General features: G+C 70.1%; 2 protein-coding genes across 4 annotated transcripts in view; one reads left to right on the forward strand and one right to left on the reverse strand.

The window, feature by feature from the left end:
• Positions 1–692: 692 nt before the first annotated feature.
• RHOG (ras homolog family member G) lies at positions 693–7,259 on the reverse strand. The gene is made up of 2 exons (XM_038148398.1): positions 7,109–7,259; positions 693–1,370 (listed from the first exon to the last, which is right to left on the reverse strand). Exon 2 carries the CDS (start codon positions 1,339–1,341, stop codon positions 766–768), a length of 576 nt encoding a protein of 191 aa, XP_038004326.1. The 5' UTR covers positions 1,342–1,370; positions 7,109–7,259; the 3' UTR covers positions 693–765.
• A 2,394-nt stretch (positions 7,260–9,653) lies between these two features.
• STIM1 (stromal interaction molecule 1) overlaps positions 9,654–12,408 on the forward strand; it is a 70,985-nt gene continuing 68,230 nt past the window's right edge. The window contains exons 1-2 of one of the 3 annotated variants that reach the window (XM_038130295.1): positions 9,654–9,770; positions 10,192–10,370. In XM_038130295.1, the coding sequence (XP_037986223.1) occupies positions 10,238–10,370 (133 nt within the window). In that variant the 5' untranslated portion in view covers positions 9,654–9,770; positions 10,192–10,237. Of the gene's footprint in view, positions 9,771–9,811; positions 9,937–10,191; positions 10,371–11,479; positions 12,109–12,408 lie in introns of those variants that run through there. The other 2 variants (XM_038130285.1, XM_038130267.1) reach the window with 2 other exon arrangements.

The following is a 12,408-nucleotide window of genomic DNA, read 5'->3' on the forward strand; positions in this document are numbered from 1 at the left end:
GCCCTGGCAGGCACCATGAGCACCCTCAGCTTGGCCCTGGCCTGGTGAGGGGTCCCAGCCCAGCTGGGGCCAGTGACACCCGTGTCCCTCCAGGCAGTGTCCCCATGCCCAGGAAAGGTGGGTGCGTCTGGGAGAGCACAGGACACGGGGGGCCTGGGCAGGTTTTTATTTAAGGAGAAGCGACTCTGGGGGCAGCTGGTTACAGGTGAGTCCTGCTGCCCTGTGGAGCTCCAGCACCAGCCAGGGCAAGAACTCTTTACTCCGGCCACGCTGGCTCTGCTCTCAGCAGCCGTGGAGGTCTCTGGTGTGGGGCTCACCCCAAACACCCCCCAGGAGCCCCTGGTGCCACCAGGGGCAGGAGGAGGCAGTGCCAGCGAGATGCTCCGGGCTGGGCGAGTGCCAGGGCTGGCACAGAGGGGCTGGGGACCCCCTGTGCCCCAGCTGGTGTAGAGGGTGGAGGTGGCAGGTCCCCGTGGGGCGCTCAGGGCTGGAGCGGGGTTGGCCCACCCTGGGCGTCCCCTTCTCAGGAAGCGTTGCTGTGTCAGGACGGCAGAGGCGTCACCAAAAGCGACCGCTGGGAGCCGGGCGGGGCGGGAGCCCGGTGCCCCGGGGCAGGAGGCCAGTTAGTGCAAACAAGGTCTGTATTATTAAAGCTGGAGGCTTCGGGCTGGCGGCCCCGCTCCCATGGAGGCACGGGGGTGGCTGGGGGGCAGGAGGTGTGTGGGGGCACGGGGGCAGGGGCAGGATGGTCTCTGGGCAGCCCCGTCACAAGAGCACGCAGGGCTTCTTGGGCTTGGCGGGGACGGGGTTGAGCACGGCCCTCACGGCCTCGGTGAACACATCCTTGATGCCCTCCTGGTTGAGAGCCGAGCACTCCAGGTACTTGACGGCGCGGATCTGCTTGGAGAGGCTGATGCCCTGCTGGGTGGTGATGGGCGCCTGGTTCTGCTCCTTGAGCCGCTTCATGGTCTCGGGGTTGTTCCTCAGATCCTTCTTGGTGCCCACGAGGAGGATGGGCACGCTGGGGCAGTGGTGGCACACCTCGGGGTACCACTTGTGCTTGACGTTCTCGTAGGAGGGCGGGCTGGCGATGGAGAAGCAGATGATGAAGACGTTGGTCTGGGGGTAGGAAAGCGTCCGCAGGCGGTCGTACTCCTCCTGGCCGGCCGTGTCCCACAGGTTTAGGTTAATAGTCCTGCCGTCCACCGTGTTCTGGGCGCTGTAGTTGTCGAACACGGTGGGGATGTACTCCTTGGGGAAGGCGTTGGTGGTGTAGCAGATGAGCAGGCAGGTCTTGCCCACCGCCCCGTCGCCCACCACCACGCACTTGATGCTCTGCATCCCGGCGTCCTGGCGTCCCCTTCAGCAGCCTGCGGGAAGAGAACGGGCTCAGGGAGGGGACGCTCCGGGGCTGGGGCAGCCTGGTCCCCCTGCTGTGACGCCCCGAGGACGGGGGCTGCACAGAGGTCACCCCCTTGTTCACCATCCAACCCAGTGCCCAGATGAGCTTCCCAGGCAGGCAAACCCCCCCGACAGAGACCCCCCCAATGGGGATCTGCCTGCCATCACCCAGGGACACGCGTGCGCCACCATGGCCAGTGTGCATGGGGACCGCATCGTCCCCCAGCCCAGCCAGGCTGTGGCAGCACCCCGTGCCATCCCGTGCCGTGCCGTGCCGTGCCGTGCCGTGCCGTGCCGTGCCGTGCCGTGCCGTGCCGTGCCGTGCCTCCAGCCCCCGGCGGGCAGCAGGGCCATGCCGGGGCTGCCACACGGGCTGTCACCGTCTGTCCCAGCCCCGTGCTGCCCACACCGAGCGGGGCAGGGGCTGGTCCCGGCGGGCTGGCGCTGCGGCTGGCGCGGCCCCGGAGCCAGCGTCCGCTCCGGCAGCTGTGTTTATCCCCAGTCCCGGCGCGCGTTTTCCTTCCTCAGGTTCCCTCTGCGATTCCCATTAAGGGCTGCATCCTGCTCCCCTTCCTGCTGCTGGCCGGAGCCAGGCGTGCCGAGCGCTGCCCGGCCGAGGCGGGGGCACCCCACGGAGCTGGGCTGGGGCCGGCAGCCCTTTCCCCCGGGCTCCTGCCGGGGGCAGCTGCTGCCCACCCACGGGGTCCCTGCGGGAGGATGGGAGCCCCGCTCGTGTGCCAGGGGCGGGCAGGGAGCAAAGTGGCGGGGCAGAGAAGCCGCAGAGTCCCGGAGTCCCGGGCCGGGGGTCCCCGCTGCCCCGAGCCCGCTGAGTCCGCGGGGCTGGGGAAGGGGGAAGCGCCCGAGCCCCCCGGGCCGAGCCCCAGCCCGTCCCTGCCCCCTCGGATGGGGAAGCGGCTCTTCCTCTTCCCGCCCTGACACGCGGCTTCCTGCGGCTGTGCCGTGACCCCCGCCCTGCCTGGCTGTGCCCCGACCCCCGGCACCGGCACGGGGGGCTGCCGTGCCTCAGCTTCCCCCGCGCATCCCCGCATCCCTGCCGTGCCATCGGGGAGCAGCGGGGCCGGCGCAGGCGGCCCCCCCGTCCCCACCCCCGCAGGAAGTCGCCTGCGGGGTCCCCGGGGGCCGCAAACGCAGTGCCGGCCTTTGGCCTCCAGCTTGGGATGGGAGCGAAGGCAGCCCGGAGGTTTCCTCACGCCCCAGCTGCTCAGCCCGGGGCGGGCCGGGCAGCGCTGGGCTGCAGGGCTGGGGGGGACGGCGTGGGGCCGTGGGACAAGGGACACGGGGGGCAGCAGCAGCATGGAGGATGGATGATGGGACCAGAATGAAAACCATGGGATCAGGATCAAGGGGACCAGGACAGTGGGAGAAGGAACTGGATCAGGAGGAGCTGGAGCAGGGCAGTGGAAGAAGGAAGTGGATCGGAGCAATGGGAGCATGAGCAGAGGGAGGAGCAGGATCAGGGACATGGGACCAGAATCAGGGGGTCTGGGATCAGGACTGATGGATGATGGATGATGGATGATGGATGGGATGTGGGAGGCTGAGGTTCCTCCGTGGCTGCACAGGGCCCCCCTCAGGGACAGGCACCTTCCACAGGGGCTGTAACTGCCACCCATGTCCCCTGTGCCCCTTCTGTCCTGCAGCCACCCCACCCCCTGGCCCAGGGCTCCCAGGGCAGGGGGATAGCCCAGGGCAGCCCCTGCAGTGGGACACAGCTGCCCCTGTCACCCCAAGGCCCCATTTGGCCCCTCTGACTCAGTCTGGACCCGAAGCAGCCCCGAGCGCCAGCCTGGCCCTGTGCCCATCCCACACATGGCACACACGGCTGAGGCCGAGCCCAAACTGACCGTGGACACCTTGGGATGGGCTGCACCTGGCAGGAGCCATCCCATCCCCATCCCCATCCATCCCATCCCATCCCATCCCATCCCCAGAGGAAACACTCGTGCCCATGAAGGGCATCACCACTGGAAAATCGAGAGGAGGAAGAAAAGGAGGAGGAAGAGGAGGAGGGAAAGGAAGAGGAGGAGAAGGAGGGGCTCGAGGCCAGGGGTCACTTCTCCATCACCCATCACCTCGGGGTGTGGAGCCCCAGTGTCCCCAGGTTTGTCTCCAGCACACAGCAAGCGTGGGCACACACCGCGGTGCCCATGGAGGGGCCACACAGGAGCTGCAGGCTCACCCAGGAGCGTTTTGGCTCCTGCCAGCCCTGGCACTGCCAGCACCAGGCACGAGGTGCCCGTGGCACAAGGAGGGGACCTGCAGGCACGGCCCACGCTCACGGGGCGAAGCCTCGCTGAGGAGGGGGCTGTGTAGGGCCGAGCCCCCGCGGCAGCCCCAAGTCTGTCAGGGTGCCATGGAGGGATGTGGGTGCCAGGGGGGCCAAGGTGTGCGGCCACAGCCCCCACATCACAGTCCCAACCGGCCCCCCAGCCCCAGCCAAGCCCCCAGCTCGCGCCTATCCTCCCGGGGAGGATGAGGAGGGACCAGTGCCCTGCCCCCTGGGCCCCTGTGTCCCCCCGCCCGGGACAGGAGCCCTGCCAAAGGAACCCCATTCCAGGACAGGGCAGGGGCTGCCCGGGGGCATCCGGATGGTGCCAGGCAGGGGCTGGAGATCAGCGTGTCCCTGCAGCCACGCCGGGGCTCCCGAGGGCAGGACGGGCCGGTCCGGGGACGCGGGGTGGGTGCCTCGGCCCTGGTGTGCCCCACCGCCGGCTGCCGGCTCCGCTGCCGGCACAAGGCCAGCTCTGTTCTGCCAGGAGATCCGGCCGGCCGCGCATTTAACCCTTCCGAGCCCCCCGGGATGCCGGGGGGAAAGCGGCCTCGTGGGGGCTGAGGGGACAGCCCGCGGGGGACACAGCCCGTGGGGACACCTGCCCCTTCCCAGCCCCACCAGAGGGGCCCGGGGCAGGAAGGGTGGGAGCACGGGGGGCTGCAGGGTGCCCAGCCCCGGGGCTCGGCACCCCGAGCCCCCCCGGGCACGCTCCTCACTGCGGGGGCACTCGGGGGGCGTGCGGGGGGCTGGGGGTGACACGCAGAGGTCCCCCCTCCCATCGCCACCCCCTGGCACGGGAAAAGCGACTCATCTCTTCAGCAGAAAAGGGAAGCAAAACCCTCTGCCAGCGCTCCCGGCCGGGGCAGCCCCCGGGGGTTTTCCGCCGGGGAAGTGGAGCAGCCGCCCCCGTGAGCTCCCCGTCCCACGGTGCCCAAAACCTCCCTGAACCGACCCTGCACGCCCCAGGCAGCCCTTCCCCGCCCCACAGCCGCCGGCACACCCCACTGCGGGCACCCACAGCCCACCGTGCTCCCATTGCCCTGCCCCGTGCTCCCCGCCCTGCCCCGGGCACCCCTCCCCAGCCGCGGCTCCCGCCCGGCCCCAGGGACGTGCCCGGCTCACCGGGGGCACTCCTGCTCTGGGGGCAGGCACAGCCTCGCCCCCGGCCCTGCAGCCTGCCAGCAGCAGAATCAGGAAATCAATCCAACTGCTAAAATCCCTGGATCCCAAGCAGGGACCCCACGGGGGCCATGGCCGTGGTGGGGACGCAGGGACCCCCCAGGGGCCGCCAGCTCTGCCCCAGGCTCTGCCGCGGCAGCTAAAATAACTCCCGTGCTGAGTCGGGGGATTTTGATTTCCCTCATTTTCCAGCTGTCATGACTAATTTCCTCATTTGATTTCCCTCCAGGCCGGGCCCTGCTCTGCTCCGCACCACGGCCACCCCCGGCCCTCGGCCTCTGCTCCAGCGCTGCCACAGCCCCGGGACACGGGGGGACCCAGGCAGGGCCTCCATGGGGGGACCCCTCCTGGAGCTGGGCACTGTCCCACTGTGCTGGAGCAGGGACATCCGGGATGGGGGGAATGGATGATGGATGGATGGATGGATGATGGATGGATGGATGGATGGATGGATGATGGATGGATGATGGATGATGGATGGATGGATGGATGGATGGATGGATGATGGATGATGATGGATGGATGATGGATGGATGATGGATGGATGATGGATGGATGATGGATGGATGGGATGATGGATGGATGATGGATGATGGATGGATGATGGATGGATGGATGATGGATGATGGATGATGGATGGATGGATGGATGATGGATGATGGATGATGGATGGATGATGGAGGGATGATGGATGGATGGATGATGGATGATGGATGATGGATGATGGATGATGGATGGATGATGGATGATGGATGATGGATGATGGATGGATGATGATGGATGGATGATGATGGATGGATGATGGATGGATGGATGGATGGATGATGGATGGATGGATGATGGAGCCAGCCAGGCCAGGCCAGTCTCCCTGGCTTCCAGCGGGTCCCAGTGCAGGCTGGCAGCCCCGTGCTGCTCCAGCGCCTCTCTGGGCCACGGCCAAACCAACCCCACTTCCACGCACGAGGGCACAGCCCACACCTGCACCTGCACCGTGGCCAGCACGGCCCAGCAGCTCCACAGCTGCCCACAGGCACTGCTGGCGCCTGGGCCGGCCCCCTCCCACCACAGCCCGTCCCCATGGGCCCCCTCCCGCCACACTGCCACCACAGCTTGTCCCCATAGGCCACAAACGGTACCTCAGGACCTCGGTGGCTTCTCCTTCCCCTGAGCCAAGCGGGGGAAGCCAGCAGCCCCCAGCCCCCCCCGCAGGCTCCAGGGGACCCACGGGTGTCCCCATGCTGACCCAGTGACCCCAGGGGCACCCCAGGGGACCCCATGACAAGCACCCAGGGCCGCAGGGACAGCGCTGGCAGGTCCTGGCTGCTGCACACGCGTGGCAGGGCCCGCAAGGGATGCGTGGGGTCACACGGGGGGTCAGTGGGTCACTGCGGCGGGCAGGGCAGGGGGCAGTGGGGTCAGCGTGGGGGAACACCTGGAGGTGTCACTGGGGTCAGTGTGGGGGCCAGGTCAGGTCAGGGGGATCAGGGGGTCAGAGCAGTGGAGCAGTGCCGGGGGGGTCAGTGCAGGCTGCTCAGGGTGGGGGCTCAGTACGCATTGCACGGGGTCGGGGGATCACAGCAGTGGGGAGCAGAGCAGGGGCGCTGGGTCAGCGCAGGGGGTCAGTGCAGGGGGGTCAGGGGGTCAGTGGGGGGTCAGCGCAGGGGGTCAGGGCAGGGGGTCAGTGCAGGGGGGTCAGTGCAGGGGGTCAGTGCAGGGGGACGCGGGTCAGGACGGGGGTCGGGGTCCCTCCGGCCGTGCAGCGCCCCCCGGTGTCAGCGCAGCCCCGGCAGCGCCGGGCCCGGGAGCGGGCGGGGGTGCGGCCGCAGATTCGGCGGGTGCGGGGTCGGGGGGACCGGGCCGGGCCACTTTCTGTCCCCGCTCAGCCCCGGCTGCTGCCGGGCCCGCTCCCGCCCCAATCTCCGCTTCTCCGGCACCGCGGTCCCCCGTTACCCCGGCCGTCCCGTTATCCCCAGCGCCCGTTATCCCTGTCGGGTCCGTTATCCCCGCGGTCCCCTCGTCCGCGGAGCTCCGCTAATCCCAGCCCCGTTCTCCCGGCAGCTCCGTTATCCCGGGCAGCCCCGTTATCCCCCGTGGTCCCGCTCCGGGCGGGTCCCGCCGCCCCCGCCCTGGCCCCGACAGGCGGCTCCTCCCGCCCCCCGCTCGGCGCCCGGCCCGGCGGGGACCCCCGGCCGCGGGACCCCCGGCCCTCCCCGGTGCCCCCGGCCCCGCACTCACCCCGGGGCATGGCGCGGCGGCGGGCGCGGGGCCGGGGCGGCGGCGGCAGCGGCAGGAGGACGAAGAGCAGGACGAAGAGGAGGAGGAGGAGGAAGTCTGCGGCCGCCTCCTCCGCCGCCCCGGGCGGTCCCGCGGAGAAACTTCCCCCGCCGCGCCCGGCCCCCCGCGCCCGCCGCTTCCTTCCTCGGCCCCGCCGGGGCAGCGCAGCCCCCGCGCCCTCCGCCGCCGCCCCGGGCTGCGGGCACCGACTCGGGGCTGCGGGCCGAGCCGCGGAGCCTTTGGGGCAGCACCCCGGGAACGACCCCGGAGCCGCCCCGAGCAGCCCCCGGGCCGGGGAGCCGCAGGGACCCTCCTCCCGCGCCCCCCACCCTTGAGCCCACCCCTGACCCCCCACCCCGGGCACCCATCCCTGACCCCTAAACCCCTGAGACCCCCCTGGCCCCCGCCGCTCACCCCGAGCCCACGCTGGGGACAGGGCTGGGGACAGGGACACACCGGCACGGCCACTGCCAGCCTGGGGGGGGCAGAGCTCTGGGGGTGCGGGGGCGAGCAGGGAGGGGAGCCCACCCACCCGGGGCGGCCTGGGGCTGACGGCGGGGGGGAGGTGACAGCCCCTGCCCTCGGGCTGCCCCGGGAGTGCTTAGGGAGGGGGTGACAGCACAGGGGGTGACAGCACAGGGGGGGGCAGCACAGGGGGGGCAGCACAGGGGGTGGCAGCTGCCCCTGGGGGAACTGGGGCTCCCCTGGTGCACCCCAAGGTGGAGCAGGGGGTCTCCGGGGTGCTGCAGGAGTGCCCCCCCCAGCCCCGAGCTGCGCTGGGCCAGGCCAGGGGAGCCCGGGTGCTGTGGGGGTCCCCCCGGGGGCCGGGTCCCCCAGTCTGGGGGTCCCCATAAGGGCCAGGTCCCCCCCAGCAGCACCCACAGCCCGTGGGGGTCCCTGGGGCAGGAGGGGCTTGGGGGGACACCTGGGCATGGAGGGGGGGAAGTTCCCAGGAGGGAGTGGCCTGTCCCCACCCGAATGGCCTGTCCCCATCCTCATCTCGGGGTCTGCAGGTGTGGGACCCCCACGCACAGCCGGCATCTTCCCTGGAGCCAGCACGGCGACCAGAACCCGAGGGAGAGTGGACATCAGCCTGGACAGGAGCCAGCCCCGTGTCCCTGCCCGGACACCCGCCATGGCCGGGGGACCCCAAGGGCCCCCCACCCCAGAGCGGGGCCGTGGGGCAAGGGTGGGGGGCTCCAGGGACAGGACTGTCACTTCTTGGGAGCACCCCGGCCCAGTGGGACAGATGGGGGTGGGACAGATGTGAGGGGTGGGACAGATGTGAGCTCCCCGTCCCCCCCACCCAGTGGACTGTGGGCACACTGGTGGCATCGGTCCAGCCGTGCCACCGGGAGCATGTGGCCCTGGAGGTGTCACAGCTCCAGGAGGTGTCGAAATGTCCCCAGCCCTGCTGAGGAACCACGTGCCAGGAACCTGGAATGTCTGCGCAGAGAGCCAGGGTGGGTGACACGGCGTGTGGGTGACATGTTGGGGTGTGTCACACGTCGGGTGTGTCATGTGTCGTGGTGTGTCCCCTGCCGCAGTGTCTCCCCTGTCCCGGTGTGTCCCATATCGCGACGTGTCTGTCCCCTGTCACAAGGTCTCCCCTGTCCCGGTGTGTCCCCTGTCTCAGTGTGTCCCCTGTCTCAGTGTGTCCCATATCATGAAGTGTCCCCCCTGTCGCGGTGTATCCCATGTCGCGCTGTGTCCCTGTCCCTGTGTCCCTCCTGTCGCTGTGTCCCCTGTCGCTGTGTCCCTGTCACTGTGTGTCCCCTGTCACTGTGTGTCCCCTGTCACTGTGTCCCTGTCCCCCTGTCGCTGTGTGTCCCCTGTCGCTGTGTCCCTGTCCCTGTGTCCCCCTGTCGCTGTGTCCCCTGTCACTGTGTGTCCCTGTCACTGTGTGTCCCCTGTCGCTGTGTCCCCTGTCACTGTGTCCCCTGTCGCTGTGTCCCCTGTCGCTGTGTCCCTGTCGCTGTGTGTCCCCTGTCGCGTGTGTCCCCTGTCGCGGTGTCCCTGTCACTGTGTGTCCCCTGTCGCTGTGTCCCTGTCGCTGTGTCCCTGTCGCTGTGTGTCCCCTGTCCCTGTGTCCCCTGTCCCTGTGTCCCCTGTCCCTGTGTCCTGTCGCTGTGTCCCTGTCACTGTGTGTCCCCTGTCACTGTGTCCCTGTCGCTGTGTGTCTCCTGTCGCTGTGTGTCCTGTCGCTGTGTGTCCTGTCGCTGTGTCCCTGTCGCTGTGTCTCCTGTCGCTGTGTCCCCTGTCCCTGTGTCCCTGTCGCTGTGTCCCTGTCGCTGTGTGTCCCAGTCGCTGTGTCCCTGTCACTGTGTCTCTATCGCTGTGTGTCTCCTGTCGCTGTGTGTCCCTATCGCTGTGTGTCCCTGTCGCTGTGTGTCTCCTGTCCCTGTGTCCCTGTCCCTGTGTCCCTGTCGCTGTCCCGGTCCCCGAGCCCCGCCATTTCCCGCTCTGTCCGCCAGAGGTCGCTGCGGGCCAGCGCCGTGCGCGCGCGGGCGGGAGCGGGGGCGTGGCCACGCGCCCGCCCCCATTGGCCCCGCCCTCTGGTGGGTGTGGCCCGTTGGCTCTTGGTCACGCCCCCTGTCAGCGCGCGCGGCGGCGCCTGGGCCCGGTGCGTAGCGCGCGGCCCGCGGGGGGGGGGGCGGACGAGACCACCGCGGGCGGCGGGGGGGAGTGGTGCGGGGCTGTCCCGGCACAGACAGAGCGGGGTTTTCCGGGAGGCACGGCTGCCGGGAGGCGGCGGAGGGGCGCAGCGGGCCGGGGAGACGCCAGCGGAGGTGGCGGGAACAGGGGTTATCCCGGCAGAGCGGAGAGGGGCTGGCGGGGTTACCCCGGGAAGAGACCACTGAGGACGGGGGGACTGGGGCTGTCCCGGGAGAGACCACTGCGGCGGGGGGGGAGGCTGTCGTGGGAGAGACCACTGCGGGGCGGGGGGGCAGAGGGTTCCGGTAGCCGGTGCGCGGCCGCAGCTGGCGGCGGTGCCGGGACAGCCGGGATAACCGGGATAACCGGGACACCCCGCGGCCCCCCAGCCGGTGCCGATGCCGAGGAGCAGCTGACGGCGGCGGGGACGCGGAAATGGAGCCGCGGCCGGGCCGGGCCGTGCGGGCGCTGTGCGGCCTCTTCCTCCTCCTCCTCCTCCTGCTGCTGCAGCATCCCGGCCGCGCCGAGCGGGCCCCCGGCTCGCACCTGGACGACTCGGCCATCGCAGGTGAGCCCCCCGCCCGTGCCCCCGGGGTGCCCTGCCCGCCCCGCCGGGCTCGGCCGCTGCCCGGGGAAGGCCGTGCCAGCCCCCCCCGCGCTCCGTTTTGGGGCCATTCCTCCGCCTTTCGGGCAAGAGCTGCGGTGCTCCGCGCTTCGGGACCCCGCAGGGACCGCAATGACCCCTGCTTGCTCCTGCGGCGGGCTCCGGCTGTTTGGGTGCAAAGTTTTACGTTTCAGCTCACTGGGAATACTGCGCTCTTCTTCGTTCAAGGCACCGGCCGGGAGCGGCTCGCGGGATTTGGGATAATCGGTGTTATTTGCTCGCTGGCCCCGCGGTACCGGGAGCGTGCCCGGGAGCTGGGGTCGGTGCCGGGAACTCCGCTCTCAGCTGTTTTTGGGGCCGTTCCCGGCTGCGGGAGCCAGCGCTGGCGGCAGCAGCGGGTCCCACCTGAGGAGCCCCGGCGCTCGGCTTGCCCCGTTCCCGTCCCCGGCGCCCCCGGAGCCGCCGGGCAGCGGGAGCCGAGCCGCCGGCGCGCTGCGGGCTTGCCCCGAGCCCGGCTCCGGGGGCTCCGAGCGTGCCCTTGTGGCGGTGCCCGAGGTCAGCCGCAGCTGGCCGCGAATCCCGCCGGGCCCGGCCCCGGGCAGCTGCGGGCACCGGCAGCGCCGAGCCGCGCCGCGGGACCCCCGGGCTGCAGCCCGGCCCCGCGGGGCTCGGGGGATGCTGGGGCGCTGCTTGGATGCTGGTGTTCGGTAGAAGGCGGCCTGGGAAGGGCTCGGCTGCTCGCGGGGAGCGGGGCAAGGAGCTGGCCCTGGGGTGGGGGACCCGCGGAACCGTGGGCAGCTCGGGGGGTGCGTGAGCCCCGGTTGGCTCGGGGGTGCGTGAGCCCCGGTTGGCTCGGGGGTGCGTGAGCCCCGGTTGGCTCGGGGGTGCGTGAGCCCCGGTTGGCTCGGGGGGTGTGAGAGCCCCGGTTGGCTCGGGGGGTGCGTGAGCCCCGGTTGGCTCGAGGGGTGTGTGCCCGGGCAGCTCGGGGTGTGAGCCCCGCTTAGGTCGGGAGGGGTGAGCCCCGGTTGGCTCGGGGGATGTGAGCCCCGGTTAGCTCGGGGTGTGAGCCCGGGCAGCTCGGCGGGTCTGTCCCGCCCGGGATGGGCTCTGTGGCTCGCTGCTGGCTGGCTCCGGGACGAGGGCTCCTCATCCCCTCTGGCCGTGCTCCTGGGCCCTCGGGCCCGCTCGCATGCAGTCCGCTCCGCTAAGGAAACTGGATCTCCGCAGTCCTTGTGAAGCGAGGTTTGTGCCTCCAAGGAATTTCCAGCGCGGTTATTTTTGGAGGCCCTGCAGAAGTGTGGCAGCCTGGGTGATTCAGCTGCTGGCTCTGCTCTTGGCGAGCGGAGGCAGCCCCGGCTCCGGTGGGAGCAGCCCCAGAAATCCCCCCGGAGAGGCGGCTGCTGCGCCGTGTGCCGCTCCGGGCCGTGCTTTGGCTCCCCAGCCCGCATGGGGCTCCTGGCTGGCTGGGATGGAGCCCCAGCGCTGCACGAGTGTGGTGTGCCCTGCTCCGGGGCCGGGAGGGCTCCGTGCCCTGCCCTGCCGCAGCTCCGCAGACCCCGAGGCCTCTGGGCCGTTGGCTTTGGAGCTCTCGGAGCTGTCGCCCCCGGCTCCCGGCAGGGAATGTCCTCGGCCGGCTCGGGACGCGCTCTGCCGGGGCTTTCCCTGGAAGCAGAAGGTGCTGGCTGCTCGGTGGGAGGCAGAGGTGAGTGCCGGACGTTTCTGAAAGTGAAAGCGCTCGGCTCTGACACGGTTTCCAACGTGCAAAGGTGCTTCATTTTGTTTTATAAAATTAATTAGTGGGGATGGCGGGATTTTAACGATAAGATGTCAGCACCGGGGAAGTTTCTCAGGCGATGCAGGGAAGTGCTTGCAGAGAGCAGGAGCCTGGGCTGCAGCGCTGCTCGGGCTGCTGAGGCTGCTCTGCACGCTCAGGGGATGCATCAGCAGGTTTTACAGAGGATTAGGGAATGGTCCCAATTCCTGGGAGATATTTTTAAGCAAG

This window comes from Motacilla alba, chromosome 1, assembly GCF_015832195.1.
Source record: "Motacilla alba alba isolate MOTALB_02 chromosome 1, Motacilla_alba_V1.0_pri, whole genome shotgun sequence".
Lineage (NCBI taxonomy): Eukaryota > Metazoa > Chordata > Aves > Passeriformes > Motacillidae > Motacilla > Motacilla alba.

Excerpts from the sequence above, each read along its gene's own strand:
- RHOG (XM_038148398.1), bottom strand. The coding sequence starts at position 1,341 with ATGCAGAGCATCAAGTGCGTGGTGGTGGGCGACGGGGCGGTGGGCAAG.